Source organism: Musca autumnalis, unplaced genomic scaffold (genome assembly GCF_047663935.1).
Source record: "Musca autumnalis isolate F117 unplaced genomic scaffold, ASM4766393v1 scaffold_5, whole genome shotgun sequence".
Lineage (NCBI taxonomy): Eukaryota > Metazoa > Arthropoda > Insecta > Diptera > Muscidae > Musca > Musca autumnalis.
In genome coordinates this window covers 99070560-99092779 of record NW_027412088.1, presented here as the reverse complement: position 1 = coordinate 99092779, position 22220 = coordinate 99070560, and the positions used below count along the sequence as shown (strand labels likewise).

Here is a 22220-nt window from a genome sequence, read left to right as displayed (position 1 = left end):
TGAATCGGGGTTAGCTCAATGATATGGGACCTACAGTTTATCGCCGAGTCCGAACGGCGTGTCTAAGACACCACTTCTGTAGAGAAGTTTTACATGGCTGAAATACTCAGGAAATGTCGCCAACATTACTGAGGGGTATTTTGCCACCGTTGAAAAGTGTTTTGATGTTGCCTGTCCGTGGGTTCGACACGACCATACGTGTGCAAGGCGGGTGTGCATACCATTGCACCACGGTGGCGCTAATGAATCTTAGCACCAAAAAAATTCACAAAAATAGGAGTAAATGGGGTGAACAGAATACTTGAGGCGTGAAGTGAGAGATGAAGGGTGTCTCAGAACATACTCTATAACCATTGAGTTGAATTTGAAATATTTTTAAGATAGATAGACAATACTCTATTATTGATTACCATTTTATGGTGAAAATCTCGTTTAAACCTGTTTGCATCAGCCGATATGCGAATACACATTGCCAAATTAAATGATTGGAAAATTTTTTGGTAAACAGCTACATATACTGATCTTATAATATTTAATTATTTTGTAACCATGTCGCTTGTTTAGGAGCATAATTAAAAAACAAACAAAGTTAAGGCCTGGGTACATAAGCTGCCTCGCCTGCTTGCCTTGTTTTCCTGCTTAATTTCTGACACAACAAAAATAAAAGAATAAAGGAGGTCGAGCAAATTTCGAACTTGGTTATTCGCTTTATTTCAATTAAAGGAGTTTTGAGACTTTTCTTTTTCGATTATATACCAGAGTGTATATATGCAGTTTATTATACATATGCGTGTACATAAAATAAAACATTTTTATCATTGGTGTAGTAAAAAGTTAAGACATTTAAATTTAAAATAAAAATTGTTGCGAGACTTCTGTTAATCTTTACAAGGAAGACAATGTTATTGAGTGTTTTGTGACAATAGTAGTACATACATATGTAAAAACAATACTTTCTTTTTTTTTTTAATTAATTAATTTATAACATTAATTGTAGTTTAACGTTAACGATACTTGAAATAATACTAAACAGATTGTGATGTACTAGTTGTTAGTTAACGTAATATTAATTTTGCTTTTTTTTTTTGTTTATAGAGCATAAAATATTTCATTGAATAGAAAAATAAAATAGAATTGTGTATTATCATCTTTATATGGTTAAGTTTGACTTTTTTGCAATATCTGTTTGTGGCCATAAAATAGTAAAATCTTTGGTTGTTTTTTTCTTTAATTATTATCTATATAATAATAATGGAGATTATTTTTTATGTTTGCTTATACTTACATATTATAGTTAAAAGTTATCCATTTTTAAATGTTTCTAAAATACTAGTTCTCTTTTCTCTGCTAAATATTCTTGTAAAGTAGGTGGTATAGACAATTTGGCTATGTCTTCGTATTTGGTTGTACGCTGTATTACGCGGCGGCATAAATCTTGTAGTTTGGGCATATTTAAATAACGACTTAACGGATATTTGAGTATGACCGGAAACGGTGGCTGCATTTCATTTGGAACCTTAACAAAACATACAAAATTATCATTTGTACAACGATATAAAATATCTTCGATCATTTCCACAATCGATTCATATTGCAATTCTTCAAAATGCCAATAGTCATTGCGATACTCCAGTCTGTAGTGTAGAGTAACATTTATAATGCGAAATGATAGGGTAAATTGGCAGCCACTTGATTCAGAGTCACGTACTAGGAACGATCCAGTTGGTTTATCGGTTAGTTGTTTTTGAGCATCACGTCGAGATATTTCACCCCAATACCAAACTTGGCTGAAAATAAAAAGAGAAAATATGAAAAAGTTCTGTGCGAGGCTTTCAAATGGGGACAGTCAAATATTAAGCAAAAACTTGTGTTGCAGTGGTAAGCACGTACGTCAAGCGCATATTATGCCTGAGTTCGAATCTAAGGCCAGTAAACAACACATATACTGCGGGGTGTTAAAAGATACCCCATGCACTGGCCGGGGAATCGAACCCACGACCTTCAGCGTGCAAGGCGGGTGTGCATACCATTGCACCACGGTGGATCGCTTACTACTCAAACAAAAATACATTGATATAATAATATTATGATAAAAAAATTTTCTTTAAAAATATTAAAGGTTTGAAAATACCCATGAAAACCAGTTGAGAACTGTACAAAATGTATTCTAAGAATTGGAACCACAAAAGTAAAAATATTTGCTATTCATTTACGTATTTCATATGCAGTATAATTTCATAACTGGTTTGTTCCAGTACTGCAAGAATCTACTAATTTTTACTATTTTCTTCGATAACATAAAGGAAAAAATGTTATCGTAGTAAAAAATAGTAGCTTCTTTCAGGTTCTGGAACAGAGCAAATGTCTCAGTTTCAGAACCTGCAAGAAGCTACTATTTTTTCCTTTATATTATCGGAAAAAATAGTAAAAATTAGATTCTTGCAGTTCTGGAACAGGCCAAATATGTATATATATGGTCTGTTCCAGAACTGCAAGAATCTACTAATTTGTACTATTTTCTTCGATAACATAAAGGGAAAATTGTTAAGATTCTTGCAGGTTCTGGAACAGAGCAATAAAAATAATAAAAAATGTTAGTCTTATGCCAGACTATGAAAATTTTCAATAACATGAAAATGAGTTTATAGGGAAGAGGTGTGAAGGGGGTGAAACTCTGTACACGAGGTTCTGTAATCTGAAATTATTCTTTGTGTTTAAATTCGTAACTCTCAAACCAATGCAAAGCAATGAAAATATCAAAAATTTCATATGATTTCATATATGTGTGTGGACGTCAATGAAATTTTAAAAGAGAATAAGAATTTTCTAATGAACATTTTCATAATCTGGCATAAGACTACACCTTAAGGGCCAAACCTATAGCTCTGCGTGTTGCGTGTGCGTTTAAAAATACAAAAACAAAATACACGTATTTCACATAAGAAACATGACATTCTTGCTTAAGTCATATCTGGTAAATGACTAAAGACCAAGTTCGACCTGATTCAAATGTGATTCTGAAATCTTTTTATTAAGGCCTGGTACATAAGCTGCCTCGCCTGGTTGCCTTGCTTTCCCGCTTCATTTCTGACATAACAAAAATAAGAGATTAAAGAAGGCCAAGACAATTTTGAACCTGATTACCCTCTTCTTTTTTATTCTTTTATCAGAAGCAAGCAGGCGAGGCAGCTTATGCACCCAGGCCTTTAGGTCGAACTTGGTCTTTAGTCTTTTATCAGATATGATTTAAGCAAGAATGCCATGCTTATGTGTCGAGGCCTTTATTGAGGAGTGCTATACTACAAATATAAAATGGTTGAATTACAACCCAACTGACACTCATAAGGGATTGGAACTACTCAGCATATTCCTGCTAAGACCGACTAAATACGAGTTAAGCGTTAACGATAGAACACAATGTGATTTCTATGCGGTCAGTAAGTTGTGAATTTTCACAAACGACTAGCGTCCACACATATAATCGATTATTCAACGTCTCAAACTAGGTCGAATGATAGTTTGTTAGATGTATTTAAACTGCTTTCTAGCTAAATAAAATTTAACTACTTCATCGAAGTGAGACTTTAACAGCTTCTCGCAGCAACTCACGGAGACAGATACAGTACCGACAGATGTTACCGTGTGAGCCATCCCAATCACCATCTTGTGGGTAGGCCCGGCACATTCAGGCAGATCAGGAAGGATATCCATGCTCTAGAGGGAGAGGTCCAACGATACAGGAGAGAACCCCTCGATCAACAAGCATATCAAGCAGGTTTAAATAGTATTCACACGGATGCAGTTACCAAGGCCTTAAGCAATTATAGTGTGAATAAAGTCCTCGAAATACATGCCCCATCCATTGCAGCTGAGGAGCGTCAGCTGCGACGACAAACTAGAGTAGTTTTGGCTCAACTACGCTCGGGATATTGCAGTCGCTTAAATTCTTATTGGGCGGAAATCGACCGCGCCGTGCAAGACATCTGCCCCTATGTGGCATGGGCCCGCGTGACACAAAACACCTTTTCAACTGTCCAGCCAAACCTACTCATCTAACTCCAGTGGATCTGTGGTTACAACCCGTCGAAGCAGCCACTTTCCTGGAACTGGAGATAGACCCAGAGCCAGATTGAACAGAAGAACGAACATATGTACAAACATAATAACAAACACTGTTACAACAACAACAGATACGGTATATTATACAGTATATTATCTTTTGACAACATCCGATTTAAATCTCAATATTTTTCAATTGTAACACAACCAAAAAGTGTCCTCTACATCCTACCACAAAATTGATTTAAAATGAAAGTCTATGCTTCAATCTATTTAATATCCAAGATGGATATGTTCGGCCAGATCAGGTATTTTATTTCTCCAGTAGTGGTTTCTTCTTATTTTGACACTGACAAATAAAAACCCTGTTGATCTCTTGCATCGGGATTATATTATAGAGTAGGTATATACCTTCCAGTCTACCTTGAAAAATAAGCTCAAGGCTGTTTAGACTATACCTTCGTATGTTGATAGACTGACTATATTATTTCGACTTTAACCCCCTGTTTTTGTAACTATTTTTTGTTCGTTCGTCTATATTCGTAATAATTTGGGCATCCATAACTCTGCCCCTAAATGAGATACAGATCTAATTCTTCGTAAACACGTTCTATATATAGTTAAGAATTCGTCATTCAAAAATCAGCGTTCCACATTTGCGCTAAGGCGAGTAAATCGATCTAAAAAATTTGACAATTCGTGTGAGAACATACAATTTTTTTACAAAAACTGGGGGTAAATATATGAAGCTTCAAATAAATATGTAGGTAAAATTCAAAACCAAATCATACTTACTTCAACATTTCACAGCTGGCGCCATACATTGTCCAGTTCGGTCCATCTTCTCGCTCTAACCACTTCTTTTTGATAAAACGTTTAAAGTCATTGGAAAATGGAGTACTAAGGTCGGCTTCTTCAGATGTTAAATTCCGTTTGAAATTGAACTGTAATGGCTCGTGTATTGGCGAGGTTGTCGTAAATTCGGATGAAGCATCTGTTGTGGCTCCATCGCCATCCTGCATTGACTTACGTCTACGCAAAGAGAAACGTACCCCCATTTTCTTGCGGAAACGGCTAAATACGTTTTTCTCTTCTTTGCGTTTTCGACCACCACCGCTGCCTAAATTGCAAGTAGTAGCTTCATCAGCAGTAGTAGTTTCAATTGTATTATTGTTATTGCTTTGGATAACAGAGGAACAGGAGGAGGCGCCAACGGAGACAGTTGCATTGTGTAGTACATCATTTTCGTCATTGTAACCGGATGTTGTTGCACTCAGATTAATCGAATTTTGTGATTGTGATTTTTTTCTTCTAGTTAATGATGAAAACCATCCGGAAGATTTCTTTTCTCTATCGGAACTCATCTTTTACATCAAATATAAACTATCTGTTTTTTCACGTTTATCTAATATTAGCCGTGTTTCTGGCCTAAGTAGGGAGTTTTGTGATAAAATTTAATGATGTGCCTGTTTAATAAATTAGTCACTGTATTCACTGTATCTCATTATCTCGTTTGTTTTTCTTTTTAATTTTAACTAACAAACAATTAAACAATCGTATCAGCTTCAACATCGTTCATTTTCATTTTCGCAAATATAGATGAAGGCAAATGACCAATAAGGGGCCCTTTCACACCGTGGCAACAGTTGCATGCAACTACTGGCTATATCACACCATATGCTTTTTCACATGTATGACATCAGCTGATCTGTATATTAGTATACCCCATGGTGGAATAAGGTGTTACCATGGTCGCATTTGTTGTGTTTCTCATACCAATAAAAACAAAACGAACATAAATAAACTAAAAAACAACACAAAATAATTAGCATTAATAATTGAATTAATATTAATAGTTAAATCGTGCTAGTCTGACCTTCGACCATTATTCCACCATGGGTGTTACCATGGTACAAATACACAGGTAGCCGCATCGGCAATTGTTGGTAACATAAGATGCCAAAATTTTACATCAATTAAATGCAATTGACACATTATGTTACCATCAGCTGGCTTGATAATGCTACCTGTATTATTGTACCATCAAATCATACCAAACATCAAAATTGTTCACAATAACGTATTGTTGTGAATTGTTTATTTACCTTTTGTATGTGATTTTATCCACAATAATGCATTTTGACAACTAGTGTGATAATCAGCTGTTTTTCCCGTTGTACCTGTATCATAGTGGAAAAATAAGGTGTATCGCCAAAAACAGCTGATCTTCATACCAGTTGTCAAAATGCGTTATTGTGAATAAAATCACATACAAAATGTAAACAAGCAATTCACAGCATGAATTGCCGTAACACCTTCTTATTCCACCATGGTTGCAGCAGAAGTTTTTTGTTGGAACAATTCAGAGATGCATCTACCTTTATTATTGCATAATGTCAACAATAATAAAAAATGTCAACCATGTTTTTGACAGAATAGGCCATAATAAGAAAAAAATTGTTATCAGCTGTTAGCTCTGGTCCATCTTATAAGTATTCTACACGTCAACTTGCAACTTTTGGATGCGACTAATGGGTATGTTTTTTGCATATGAGTTGTCACTTCTCCAATACAAAATTTATATGCAAAGTGACAACTCATATGTAAAAAACATATCGTGTAAAGTACCCATAAGTCAACCGTAATAAGGCTGATTAAATTCTATCAAGGCATATTTATATAAGGTAGAAGTGACAATCAGACCTTTTTAGTAAATTTAGTTCTCAAAATGTAATAGGATATACTTATGAAATTTGAAACTTCGAAATTTCTACCATAAAATTGTTTAGATGTTTTTTGGAACCGCTCATGGTCCTATGGGCTAGGGTAAGGTAGAATTAGACGTGACATAACCATAACGCCATAAGGCCATATCAATCAGCTGATTGAACCAAACCTATGGAAATCAATGTATTCGATCAGTAGTGGCATAACATAATGCCATGGCCAAAACCATAAGAAACCAATTGGGTTTTGGTTTTCTATGGTTATGGCATTATGGCTATGTAACGTCTAATTCTAGCTTTACTGTAATAAATAAATTAAATTGAAATTGAATATTCTACTTTTCATCGTAAACGTGTAATAACAATGATCTACGACAGTTCTGAATGCTTCATATTTACATTTTGATTCAAATTTGTTCTATTTCAGAGGGTTGAGGTATTTATGTTTTTCCTGAACAAATTTTTAGAACGACCGTATTATTCAATGTTTTCTTTGAGAATGAATTTTCAATAACAACAATGTTGTTTTTGCAAATTTGTTTGCCTTGGGTATACTAATACACAGACCAGCTGACGTCATACATATGAAAAACATATGGTGTAATATAGCCATAACATGTCAGCTTATTTTAATTAGAGCTTTATAGATACGACCACAGTCTATACAGTCGGTTTGCTTTAGTTTGCTGTCAAATACATTAAAGTCCATTTAGACTACGCTGGATTTAGCAATTATCTGGTTTTATTTGACATATGTTGTATGAAAATGACAACTTAAATCCACTGGATTTGCTAAATCCAGCATAGTCTAAATCAGGCATTATTGTGGCATAAAATACAAAGGAAATCAAATCACAATAATGAACAATCTATTATGTTTGTTGTCAAAAGTTGTTAATAGAACTCTGAATGGCCGACCTTCTGTACTAGAGCTGGCAAAAATCGATGGCACTATCGATAATAAAATAAAATGTATTTAAAAATAAAATGTATTTTTTAAATTTTTTATAAAATAAAAGCAGTTGTTTATACTCCTTTACATTTCTGTGAACTACTTTTGCATAATTTCAAGAAACTCATTGACATTTACTCCATTTTCATCTCCAAATTAATGGCGATGACAACTTAACGATAATATCGATAGCAATCGATATTTTAAAACATTATATCGAAAATATCTAATTTTGGGAATATCGATGGTTTGCCAGCTCTATTCTGTAGGCCTTGGATACGACGATTGCCTCCATAATCAATTTTTATATCCCTATCCAGAGTAGAGCTGGCAAAAAATCGATGACACAATCGATAACATCGACACTTTTTTCAAATTCAATATCCATAGACATGGTATAAGTAAAGAGGTAGATTTAAATGAAGAAAATCTATAGAACTCTTGTTTTTCTTGAATTCCTAAAACTTCAAAATAAAAGCAACAAGTGGGCTTGTTTACAATGCATTTTTGAGCATTTTATACAAAACGTGAAAAATGAATGAAGAGTTAAGTTTTCTCCACATAATCGAGTTGTGAATATTATAAACTGATTGTTTCAATACAAATCTCACCAATTTCTTCCACACAAATGGTCTAAAAACAATTTTAAAAATCATTGAATTCGATTGTTTTTAAAATTGTTTGGCATATTATTCAAACACCACACACTAGAGCTGGCAAACCATCGATATTCCCAACATTAGATATTTTCGATGTAATGTTTAAAACTATCGATTGCTATCGATATTATCGTTAAGTTCTCATCGCCATTAATTTGGAGATGAAAATGCCGGAAATGTCAACGATTTTCTTGAAATTATGCAAAAGTAGTTCATAGAAATGTAAAGGAGAATAAACAACTGCTTTTATTTTATAAAAAATGTAAATAAAGTACATTTTATTATACCGAAAAATGTGTACGTGTGACTACGAACTTACTTTCTTACACACACATAACCGAAAATAGCGAAAATTATATTTATTTCAATGGATTTCAGGTTAGGGGTTTTATTCCGATAATATCGATAGGCAAAACTATCTATCGATATTAAATTATTAAATAACAATCGATATTATCGATAGTGACATCGATTTTTTGCCAGCTTTACCACACACACATACACAGTTTGTTTATATTGTTTTGAAGTTTTAGGCATACTCGAATGAAAAAATTTAAATTGACATAAAGCTTTGGCTAACCTTTCTTATTAAACCATGATCCATAGATAGTTTTGCCTATCTATATTATCGGACTAAAAATTCCTAACCAAACATGTATAGAAATTTCATAGTTTTTCGGTTTTGTGGTAAGTAGAGCTGGCAAAATATCAATGGCACTGTCAATAATATCGATTATTTTTTAAAAATTCAATATCGTTGACAGTTTTGTCCATGGCACAATTACCAAGGTAATGCTAAGTTTACATTTACGAAATCCACTCGATTTCAACTGTCCATATCTAAAACGTCAAATGAAATCTCATCTGAAATGAAATCTCATCCTATGGATTTGACAGTTGAAATCGAGTGGATTTCGTAAATGTAAACCAATACTAGGGGTAACAATCTTGAAGCCAGGGGTAACAATCTTGAAGCCAGGGGTAACAATCTTGAAGCGATGCGAGGGCTTAAGGTCACAATTTCCTCTACTCAACTACTCTGGAACGTTGAGTGGTGGAAATTGTGATCGACCAAAGATTACCCACGTAGTGATCTCCTACGAACTAGAGATCCCCTAACGCCGGGGTGTCAGGCGAACTCGTGCCTATCGGTGTTCAAGGTTTGCAGTTAGGGTTCCAACTGTATTAGAACGGTGCCTCATTGATACCTGGGCGAATCAATGCAGTATAGGCTTAGTTGTCAAGTCCTTGCCATGGTACTGGAGGGCTATGCCATGGTGAACTTCCTATCCCCCATATATTCAATGACGTATGGAACTCGAAAAACTTAATAAAACCCAAACAACCCCAAATCCCAATGTTGACAACAATTTAGCTATGCCCATGGACTATGATTCCCACAGAACCGCAACTGATGAATCTCGGTCGGACAGGACTAGAAATCCGGAAGGGTACGGACAAGACGGAAAGGTTTCACCGATCCAAAATTTAGTCGATGATAGTCTCACCGAACAAAGTAGACAACTACTCGCCCTTTTGGAACGGACGCTGACCCTGAATCGAACTCAGAGTGAGATCTCTACTATGGACGAGGACAGTTCATCGGACGACGACCTCGACAGAACGGTCGTTCCAGCGACTGTAGCCGCTGATAAACTGGCCTCGGTTCAAGTGGAGACCTCAACACCTGTTGATCCTGGATCATCGTCAGTCCAAAAGAGCCCTTCGTCGGCCGTGGCCGATAGACATACTCTGCAGAAGCAGAAAGCTACTGAGGAAGGACCTTGACCAGCCACGTGGCCGAAGCGGCTCCCACTGACTCAGATAAAAATTTACGTCGACTAACCAAGGCTAGGAAGGCGTACCGTAGGTCGATGCACTACTTAAGGAAGTGCGTCGGCAGAGATCCTTCGTCCATCTCGCTGAGGGAGCTTAAATTGATAAAGATCAATCTGAAGGTGGTGAATAAGTTCGAAAAGAACCACCCTCACCTACCCAAAAGAAGTCCACAAGTCAATAAGCTTTCTCTTATCAAGTTGAACGAGGAAGAGAAAACGACACCATCATCGACTCCCACAACCCACAAAAGGATCGATGGTGGATCGGCTCGGCGCTCTAAGGATTTACCTCGATTGAAGCCAGTTATCTCGAAAAACCCAGCAAAATTTGACGGAAGGGGTTCTTTGCGATGACGTGATTTCATGTCATCTTTTGCATTGGTTCAAAGGAAGTCGTGGAAGATCCGATCTTTTCATTAGGATTTGAACCAATGCAAAGGAAGTCGTGAAAGATCCGATCTTTTCATCAGCATTTGTACCCATTCCATCGATCCAATAGAGATGATGTTTGTGTTTTTATTTACACACCTGTTTATTTTCATTTTGGTATGTTCCAGTACTGCAAAAATCTACTAATTTTTACTATTTTTTCCGATAACATAAAGGAAAAATTGTTATCGTAGTAAAAATAAGTAGATTCTTGCAGTTTCTGGAACAGACCAAAGTTGTTAGAACTGTCGTCGTGATGTTGTCTTACATTTCCTGCATATCAAACAACTAAAACTTCAAAACAATTGGTATTATATGAAGTCCCAACCATCGAGCTAAAAATAGAATCGGACTGCACACATTGCTATTTTAAAAGTTCCCTTGTCTGTTCTAAATCTGACATAGAATGAAATCAATCAAATCTCGCTTCTTGGAATTTGAAAAAAGTCCGAAACGAAAAGGAACAAGAATCTGAAAATAAAGAAGAAACTACTTTTGGAAAGAAACAATTAAAAATAAATTAATTAAGCATAAATGGTATTTTCCATAAAAAGTCTCTCCTCCCCGTTCGTTACATTTTGTTCTTAGAGATCCCTAAAGCAAGCCGGGTTGTAGATCCCTACATATTTCCGTCACTAAACAAAAGAGTATAAATTACCAAAATGTTATAAAATAACAAAATTATAAAATAAAAGTAATTTACGAAATAAAAATACTTAAAGGAGTGCATTTGGAGTCCATTTCGAAATCTGAACTGGTGATGGGAAGATAATTGAAAAAACCTTTTGTAAGATGAAAGAATATCAGTTGCGCAGAACGGAGGAAGTAATCTTTTGCGTTGCAGCGGTGGTGATTACATTGCAATTTTGGATGAAAACTTTTGAAAAACTAAACTGATAAATTAATTGTAGTTATTTCATGAATTCGTTTGAATTAATAAAGAGTTTTGTCATGGTATAAGTAAAGAGGTAGATTTAAATGAAAAAAATCTATAGAACCCTTGTTTTCCTGAATTCATAAAACTTCAAAATTAGTAAACAAAAAGGCAACAAGTGGGTTTGTTTACAAAATACCAATTTTGAAAATTTTATAAAAAACGCGAAAATGAATGAAGGGCCACGGTTTTTCCACATAATCGAGTTGTGGATATGATAAAATGTTTGTTTCATTAATAAGCTGAAGGATTTCTTCCATACAAATGTTCTAAAACCGATTTTGAAAATCATTGAATTCAATTGTTTTTAAAATTGTTGGCATATTATTCAAACATCACACACACATACAAAGATTGTGTATATTGTTTTGATGTTTTAGGAACAGTCGAAAGAAAAAAATTTAAATTGACAGGAAGCTTTAGCTAACCTTTATTATTAAACCATGAGTTTTGTTTTTCATGAAAACCATATTTCAATACAGCATTTCCATTTTCCAAACAATACATGAAAATTTCATGCCAAGGGGTTGGTGAAAATGACATGCCAAAGCATTGGTTAAAATGACATGTCAAAGCATGGGTGAAAATGACGTGTCAAAGCATTGGTGAAAATGACATTTCAAATCATTGGTGGAAATGACATGCCAAAGCATTGGTGGAAATGACATGTCAACGCATTGGTTAAACTGACATGCTTAGGATCCAGAAAAGAACGTCATCTTTTGGGGTCCACGCTCATATAAAATTCATCGATGAAGATGCTAAAAAGATGACATGCTAGATCACTTGCACCCATGATTGAATGTCATCTTTGGCATCGAACATTTTGCTGGGTTTCTTATCCATCGTTTCAAATTCGCGTACAAATTTAGAAACAAAAATCAAATTCCTGCCAGAAAGTCTGTATACAAAAAAGTTATTTTGGCAGGTCTCTCTCTCGTTAATTTTGAAAATAGAAAAATTAAAAAATGTGCTGAAAACACCAAAATTGTGAGAAAAAATAGAAAAGATGAATGAAAATAATATAATTAAATATTAAATAGATATCTGAAAGAAGAACAAATGGTTTTTCAGTTCATATCAATTAATTTTACTCGTTTTTTGGACAAAACTTTCTTTAAAATCAGTAAATAAAAAGTAAGAAAATATGAATCATGTTGCTATGAATTATGTACCATGTCGTATGAACGGCTTAATTCGTGTACATAATTATTAGAGCGAACAACGTAATTCAAATGCTGGTATGAACATGGCATTAGATATTTTCGATATAATAATTTAAAATATCGATTGCAATCGATATTATCGATAAGTTGTCAACACCATTAATTTGGAGATGAAAATGTCGGAAATGTCAATACTTTTCTTGACATTTTGCACAAGTAGTTCACAGCAATGTAAAGGAGAATAAACAATGGCTATTATTTTATAAAAATATTAAAAAATGCATTTTACTTTTCCGAAAAATGTGTACGTGTAACTACGAACTTATGCTAAGTTTACATTTACGAAATCCACTCGATTTCAACTGTCAATTCCATAGCTCAAATGTCAAATGAAATCTCATCTGGATTTCATTTGACGTTTAACCTATGGATTTGACAGTTGAAATCGAGTGGATTTCGTAAATGTAAACCAAGCATTACTTTCTCAAACACACAAAACCGAAAAGCAGCGAAATTTCTATTTATTTCAATGAATTTTAGGTTGGGGATTTTTGTTCCGATAATATCGATTTGGCCTGTTCCCGTACTTTATAAAGTGGTAAAAGTCGTAAACGATTTTCATATAAATTTTGCGTACGGGAACGCAAAATGTGTAAAAGTGGTAAAATTTTAAAAATTTTTAGTTCTGGAACAGAGCTTTTATTAAAACAAGCAATTGGTTTTTCGCCTTTATATTTTTGTGAGCACTTGTGCAAAATGCCAACAAAAACATGGACATTTCTGCCATTTTTATTTACAAATTATAAATTAACGATAATATTGATAGTTATCGATTTTTTGAAATGAAATATCAAATATATCTAAAGCGGGGTACACACGATCAGTTTTGACTGTCGATTTTTCGGAAATATCGATAAATGTCAAACAGTCCAGCAACCACAAAATATTTTGTGGTTGCCTGATGACTGACAAAAATGAACGGCCACACTGGCAAGCAACCTATTAGCTTTGTTCCTTTACTTTTTTAATGGTAAGGATGGTAAAAGAGAAAAGTGTCAAAATTGCTCTTTCATGAACATTTTTACCACAAAAGTAAAGGAACGGAAAAATTGTAGGTCTGGCAGCAATGTCAAAAAGAAACATAAAAAATCAATTTTCGTCTTTTATTTCACAGTTTTTAATTTAGTTTTTTTTCAGCGTTCGACTTTTTCTTAATTTAGTTTTGTCAGCGTTCGACTTTTTCTTCCATTTTCGTCAAACAAAAGTCGAAAAATCAGTTCTGCCATTTTCTACCTGCAGAAATTTTGTTGGTAGCCTGCGGTAGAAGAGAAAGCCAATTTCGCTCTCTCTCCACTCTCACTCTCTTAAAAATTGCTTCCAGTTTTGCCACTTTTCGGGGTTAAGGAACGCTTTGCAGGTTAAAAATGGTAACCTCAGGTAAGTAAAGGAACACAGCTATTATTTGAGCAAAACTGACAGTCAACACTGATCGTGTGTACCTCACTTAATGTTAACAATATGGATAGTTTGCCAGCTCCATTTTATTTATTTAATTATTCTTGGTAATTTCAAAGTCCGAAGACCACACTTTTGTCATTTTAAGACGATCTTTCTCGTCTCTTTTCCCAAAAGGAACTAGTTCCTTAATATAGTTCTATAGTTCAGACAGAAATAGTTCAATGGATTTTGTTAGTCTGTGTTTAGACACACAAATTTCTCGGGAAAGTAAATTGAGTTTTTGGGAGAGAGCGGAGAGGAAAGAGCTCCTCAATACTCTTTCCTACCCCCTATTGCCTAAAAACTGAATTTACTTTCCCGTGTGTCTAAACACGGACTTAGAGCTGCAAACTAGAGTTGTATAGTTCATGAACGAACTAGTTCAATTGAACGATTCATCGAAAAGAGCGTATGAACTAGATCAGTCAATATGGCTCATTATAGTTCAATAGCTCACTGAGCGCCAACCGAAAGATCCACGAAGAGCGATCAACGAACGATTCACAATCTAGTTCAACATGTCGTTCACAAACACTGAAATAGAGCAGACGTAGAATTTTGAGCGGAAAAACAATTTTATTAAATAATTTGTTTTATTGAGAAATACATGCACTCAGGTGTCATAATTGCAATTATTTGCAATGATGATGCCTGATACCTTACCGGACATGGAGTATGATGTGGCTGAAGAGGTTGCATCAACTGCAAACATCAAACCGGCTGTTGCGCCAATATTAAAAGCAGCAACACTATCCAATCAACCAAATGAACGCAAAAGAATGCGAATTGACCTCACGGGACTCAAGGAGAAACTAGTGAACCATGATCCAAATGACCAAAATAAATTTGGAATTTTAAGCGTGTTGGCGGATGTTGATATTGAACGCCCCTCTATCAACGCAGAACCTCAAGTTCCAAGTAGCAAGAGTGCTGCAACCAAAAACAAAACAAAATGGTGTCCACCCATTTTCATCTTTAACGCAAACATCGAAGCACTTGTTGAATCTCTCAGATCCACTGTTAAGGATTCGGAGTTCAGAGTGAAAAACATAAACAAAAACAAAAGCAAGCTTTATTTTGCTGATGCAAATGTGCACTCCTCAATGATGGCTATTTTGAGAGCTAAAGGAATACATTCATATTCTTTTACGCCAAAGGAAATGAAGCAAGTTGGGTTAGTATTAAGAGGTCTGTACTCATATAGCGATCCTCTTAAAATCAAGACTGAACTGGACATTGTTGTGCCTAATACGGTGGCCACAGTAACAAAATTCACTACGCCCAGATCCATCAAGAATGGAGAAGATACGGGATTATTTTTGGTATCATTACTCCCCGGAAAAAAATTGGGTGATATCTCCCACATCAAGGAATTGTTTTCCCAAGACATCTATTGGGAAAAACCTAAGAAGAAGGACGGTGACGTACAATGTCATCGGTGCCAACGTTGGGGTCATATCTCAAAGAACTGCAACTCTTCATTCAGTTGCGTTAAATGCGACAAAACCCATGGACCAGGTGAATGCCAAAGATCGCGTACTGATAGCACAGGCCCATTTTGCAAAAACTGTAATGCTTTTGGTCATCCAGCAAATTTTAAGGGATGTCCTGCATACAAAAAATATAGCGCTGCTAAGCAAAGAAATATCGCCAAAGATAGGGAAGTCAAAAACATTGCCTCAAAGAATGTCAGCAAAGCTGTTAACATGTCATTCATAACACCACAAAAATCATTCGCGAATTGTTTTAATAACAATTTACAACAGAAACCATCAATAATTGATGACTTTTTAAACCTTGCCACTCACTTTTTGGAACCAGAGGAAATGACTCTTGAACAAGAAATCTCCATGTTTTTAAATAACTTCAAGAACATGGAAAAATCCAAGGCAAAAGCAGAATTTTTAAGAATTCTAAATAAAGTTCGCCAACAATATGGACCATAGAGTTCTAAATTTATTAACGTTCAATGTCAGATCACTTAATGATAAAAGCAGGCAAATTGACCTGCATAAGATTTTATTTTACAACAACATTGATATTGGTTTCATCCAAGAATGCCATCTGAAGAGAAAGAGGAGTACAATTATCGAGGGGTATAATGCTATTTTTGACGAATCAACAGTTGGAGTTGCAATATTTATTAAAAAATCTATTCAATATACCAGAATTTTATTACATGATGTGGGAATCAATACTTCTATTATACAAATAAACACTACACATAATGGTTCGCAGAAAAAATACGCTCTCGGTTCCATATATATTCCATGTAACTATCCTTCGCGACAGCTGGAGACGGATCTGGAAAAACTTCTGCGGTTGTGTTTAAATTTCGACGGCTTTATTCTGGGTGGAGACATGAACTCAAGGAGTCCTTCGTGGGGTGATCCTGTAGAAAACTCAAATGGGAAAGTGTTAAACGGTTGGTTGCAAACAAATGTACTGGATGTCAAACGTATTTGTGACATATCTCCGACTTACCCAAACGGTCCATCATATTTAGATCATTTCCTGATCAGCCCCAGCATAATCGACAGCTTTACTCCCAACTACAACATTTCTTCATTGTCAACATTTTCGGATCACTTCCCTCTGAAACTAAAAATCAAAATTGAATGTTCAGAAATAATTTTGAATACTCCAAAAACATTTGTTTCTTATAAAGATACAAATTGGAACAATTTCCGGACAGATTTTGAATCCTCATTGGAGCATATTATACCATCAGCTGACACAAACCTGGAAAACGAAGATATTGATACTATAATCCAGAATTTTAATACCAGTTTTAATGCAGCTCACGATGCCCATTCACAAAGGATAGTGGTAAGCAACGAAAAATTCCCCCTTTCTGAAAGATCTAAAAGACTTTACAAGATTAAACACCAATGGCAGAAAGAGTTAAAAAGAATATTTCATAGAACTGGAAACAGGATAAGCAGTGAGTATAAAATTATCTCCAAACAAATAAGTCTATTGAAAATTATAATTAAAGAATCAATACGATTAGAACAAGCCCAGTTGTTTAACTCCCGCTTGCAAAATATCAAACCTGGCCCGTCTGCTTTCAAACAGATCTACCAGTTTAGTGGCAAGAAAAAATCTCCATTTTGTCAGCAAATAAAGGTCGGTGAAAATGTTGTCTCTAACCCGTCTGAAATAGCTAATTATTTTCATCAACACTACTCATCCGTTTTTAGTGAAACAACTCTCGATTCGCCAGTTGATGATTTTCACTCACGAACTGATTCTTTTGTCTCTTCAATACCTCCTCGTATTTACTCTTTCAACAACCAATTTGATTCTATCAGCAACCCAGATGAATATCACTTCACCAATTCTGAAAAAATAAAGTCCATTATTCAGAAAATAAACTCTAAAAAGTCATCTGGTAACGACGGCATCTCCAATTTCATGTTGCGTAAATTCCCGGATACTGCGATTCAAATTTTGACAACCATTTTCAATAATTCCATCAACAATGGTTATTTCCCTCAAGCTTGGAAGGAAGCAAAAATAATACCAATAAAAAAGAAGCCAAACAGCGAACTCGTCACTGATTTTCGCCCAATTTCACTTCTATCGAATGTGGGGAAAATATTTGAACATATACTAAAAGAGAAAATAGAAAACGAATTCATTATCAATCCTATATCAGATTTTCAATTTGGATTTCAACGACAGCATTCAACACAGCACGCACTTCTCAAATTTCATAGTGACATCACGGCAAATTTGAGAAATCAAACTTGCACTGTAGCAATATCCTTGGATATTGAGAAGGCGTTTGATTCCGTCTGTCACAAAGGAATTATTTACAAGTTGATCGACTTAGGTGTTGATCCATTTCTTATCAACATTATAAGTAATTATCTTTCCGATCGTAAATTCTTCGTCCAAATCAACAACAACATATCTAGACAAGGATTGGTCAGCAGTGGAGTCCCACAGGGAAGTGTTTTGGCTCCATTTCTTTTCAACATTTTTCTCAATGATTTTCCTCATACAACAAGCCACTCGAAAGCTATCCTTTATGCGGATGATTGCTTGATTTATGCGCATGATGTCTACCCAGAACAAGCTCTAAGGTATGCTTTCATTCATCTGAATCGAATCAATGAATTCTATAAGAGGTGGGGAATAAAGATCAATGCGGCCAAATCTGAGGCCATTTGTATTAGAAATGCCTCTGGGAAATGTCAGAGAATGGTTGTCCCTCAGAGTAAACAGCTTCGGCTTCTTTTGGATGGTATTGAAATCCCATTTAAATCCAGTATAAAGTACCTCGGCATCACTTTTGACAAGCTCCATAAATTCAATCTGCATGGACGTAATACACTGCTAAAAGCAAAACAATATGCTGGATTATTTTCTCATTTGTTCAACAGTACACACTTACCTCAAAAAACCAAACTGCTACTCTACAAAGTTGCTATACGCTCTGTCCTCGTGTATGGATTTCCAATATGGTTTTCTATTTCACCAACGGTGGCAAAGGAAATAGAAATTTTTGAGCGAAAAATACTACGGAAATGTGTTGGAAAAAAATACGAAAACCCCACCAAAATGTATTCCAACAATTACATCTACGACGTCTCATCAATGCAGCCTTTTTGTTCTTATGCACTTCAGCTACAAAAACTCTTCATCGATAAGCTTTCTATCCATGAGAATTCCCTAATGAAAGACATATATGAACGAGAAAAGCATATCACATGGACTGATGTATCCTACCTGTCGCCAGTTGGTATTCTCACCGAAAACCTTGACATTCCTCCAGACGAAACCTTGCCTCGATTTTACTCCAAATCCACGCCAGGAACTCATCGTGGTTAAGAGTATCAGCTAATATATTAATGTTTCATATTTATATGTATACAAAAATATTCCTACCCATACACTCTTTTTGGTAAAAAAATATTTTTAATGTAGCTTATATAAGCGATCGATTAATTAACACGATTTTAAATTTCTCATTTATTACTGTGATATTTACACGTAGATTTTACTATTCAACTTATTTATTTACAACATGCTTTAAAGCGTTCTATTGTTTACTTTTGTAAGCGCTCTGTTTACCATTTTCTAAACAGACAATTATTGTTTTTGTTATTTTGTTTTAAGTCTATTTATTATTGACAGACGTCAATGCTCTGTTAGCTAAAGTTAGGCCGGGAGCAAGCCTTTTCACTTTTACAGGTATGTTTTCACATATATACCTCATACAATACTGGTTGCAATGTAGCATATCACTTTCAATGTGTTAGAATAAGACGTAAATAGTTCTAAAGTAAGCTAATCATTCCCTATGCATAAAAAACTGTGTTATCGATAAGAAGAAGACTCAATAAAATTTTACTTTACTTTTTACATGTCGTTCACAAATGCAAAAAGTGACGCCGTCGTCTGCGTTATGTGATGCCCTCGTAATGTGATGTGTTTGTTTATGTTTTGGATCATGGTAGTGGATCCGAATGATTCAACTGGATATTGAACTATGAACTAGATTACTGAACTAGTTCAGTTAAAAGAGCTGAACTATTGAACTAGATCTTTTAAATGAACTAGATTGTACAACTCTACTGCAAACTATCGATATTCCCAACATTATGCCATGTTCATACTAGCATTTGAATCACGTTGTTCGCTCTCATAATTATAATGTCGTTCATACGACATGGTATACAATTCATAGCAACATGATTCATATTTTCATATTTTTTATTTACTGAAGTTAAAGAAAGTTTCAGCCAAAAGACGAGTAAAATTAATTGATATAAACTGAAAAAATATTTGTCCTTCTTAGAGATATCTACTTAATATTAAATAATATAATTTTCATTCATCTTTTCTATTTTTTCTCACAATTTTGGTGTTTTCAGCACATTTTTTTAATTTTTCTATTTTCAAATTTATCGAGAGAGAGACCTACCAAAACAACTTTTTGGTATACAGACTTTCAGGCAGGCATTTGATATTTGTTTCTAAATTTGTACGCAAATTTAAAACGATGGAGAAGAAATGCAGCTGTAGTAAAAGAGAAGAGAAAAATTTCTATGATTTGAATGTATACTAGTCGTTAAACCGTTTACTTTTCATTCACGTTTTGCAGTTTATCTAAAAATATTTGGGTTTTTAATAAATTTTTAAATTTTATATTTTTTCTGTCATAATTAATTTATTTCGATAAATTCTCTCATTTGTTAGAGATGGGACATATTTTATCGTCGTTCTGTGAGTAATTTAAATTGAACAATGTACAAAAATCGTTGTTCGTTCTCAAAATTTTGTATGGGAAATGAAGTAATTATATCGTAATTTGGGGTCGAACAACGAATAGAGAGCGAATTAGCGTCAGTCTGAATAAAGTGGGGTTCAGACGATCAGATTTGACTGACAGCTTTTGGTCAAATATCGATTGCTTCAGTACCCAGCAAAATGTTCGATGCCAAAGATGACATTCAATCATGGGTGCAAGTGATCTAGCATGTCATCTTTTTAGCATCTTCATCGATGAATTTTATATGAGCGTGGACCCCAAAAGATGACGTTCTTTTCTGGATCCTAAGCATGTCATTTTAACCAATGCGTTGACATGTCATTTCCACCAATGCTTTGGCATGTCATTTCCACCAATGATTTGACATGTCATTTTCACCAATGCTTTGACACGTCATTTTCACCCATGCTTTGACATGTCATTTTAACCAATGCTTTGGCATGTCATTTTCACCAACCCCTTGGCATGAAATTTTCATGTCTTGTTTGGAAAATGGAAATGCTGTATTGAAATATGGTTTTCATGAAAAACAAAACTCTTTATTAATTCAAACGAATTCATGAAATAGCTACAATTAATTTATAAGTTTAGTTTTTCAAAAGTTTACATCCAAAATTGCAATGTAATCACCACCGCTGCAACGCAAAAGATTACTTCCTCCGTTCTCCGCAACTGATATTCTTTCATCTTACAAAAGGTTTTTTTTCGATTATCTTCCCATCGCCAGTTCAGATTTCAACATGGACTCAAAATGCACTCCTTTAAGTATTTTTATTTCGTAAATTACTTTTATTTTATAATTTTGTTATTTTATAACATTTTGGTAATTTATACTCTTTTGTTTAGTGACGGAAATATGTAGGGATCTACAACCCGGCTTGCTTTAGGGATCTCTAAGAACAAAATGTAACGAACGGGGAGGAGAGACTTTTTATGAAAAATACCATTTATTCTTAATTTATTTATTTTTAATTGTTTCTTTCCAAAAGTAGTTTCTTCTTTATTTTCAGATTCTTGTTCCTTTTCGTTTCGGACTTTTTTTCAAATTCCAAGAAGCGAGATTTGATTGATTTCATTCTGTGTCAGATTTAGAACAGACAAGGGAACTTTTAAAATAGCAATGTGTGCAGTCCGATTCTATTTTTAGCTCGATGATTGGGACTTCATATAATACCAATTGTTTAGAAATTTTAGTTGTTTGATATGCAGGAAATGTAAGACAACATCACGACGACAGTTCTAACAACTTTGGTCTGTTCCAGAAACTGCAAGAATCTACTTATTTTTACTACGATAACAATTTTTCCTTTATGTTATCGGAAAAAAATAGTAAAAATTAGTAGATTTTTGCAGTACTGGAACATACCAAAATGAAAATAAACAGGTGTGTAAATAAAAACACAAACATCATCTCTATTGGATCGATGGAATGGGTACAAATGCTGATGAAAGCATCGGATCTTTCACGACTTCCTTGGCATTGGTTCAAATCCTAATGAAAAGATCGGATCTTTCACGACTTCCTTTGAACCAATGCAAAAGATGACATGAAATCACGTCATCGCAAAGAACCCCTTCCGTCAAATTTTGCTGGGTATTGTTGTGCTGTTCGTAGCGGCCAAACAGTCATTCAAGTTGGATGACAAACCAACAGTCAAGTTGAAAAATTACTGTGTT

General features: G+C 34.7%; 2 protein-coding genes across 2 annotated transcripts in view; both read right to left on the bottom strand.

The window, feature by feature from the left end:
* Miro (mitochondrial Rho GTPase) overlaps positions 1-22220 on the bottom strand; it is a 637534-nt gene that overhangs the window by 203453 nt on the left and 411861 nt on the right. The gene's annotated exons all lie outside the window — the stretch shown is intronic.
* Socs44A (Suppressor of Cytokine Signaling at 44A) lies at positions 736-5754 on the bottom strand. Its single transcript, XM_073991178.1, has 2 exons — positions 4855-5754; positions 736-1787 (listed from the first exon to the last, which is right to left on the bottom strand). Exons 1-2 carry the CDS (start codon positions 5421-5423, stop codon positions 1322-1324), a joined length of 1035 nt encoding a protein of 344 aa, XP_073847279.1. The 5' UTR covers positions 5424-5754; the 3' UTR covers positions 736-1321.

Coding starts and splice junctions, on each gene's coding strand:
- Socs44A (XM_073991178.1), bottom strand. CDS start 5,423: ATGAGTTCCGATAGAGAAAAGAAATCTTCCGGATGGTTTTCATCATTA. Junction 1,788..4,854: donor GCCAGCTGTGAAATGTTGAA/GTAAGTATGATT, acceptor TTTTATTTTCAG/CCAAGTTTGGTATTGGGGTG.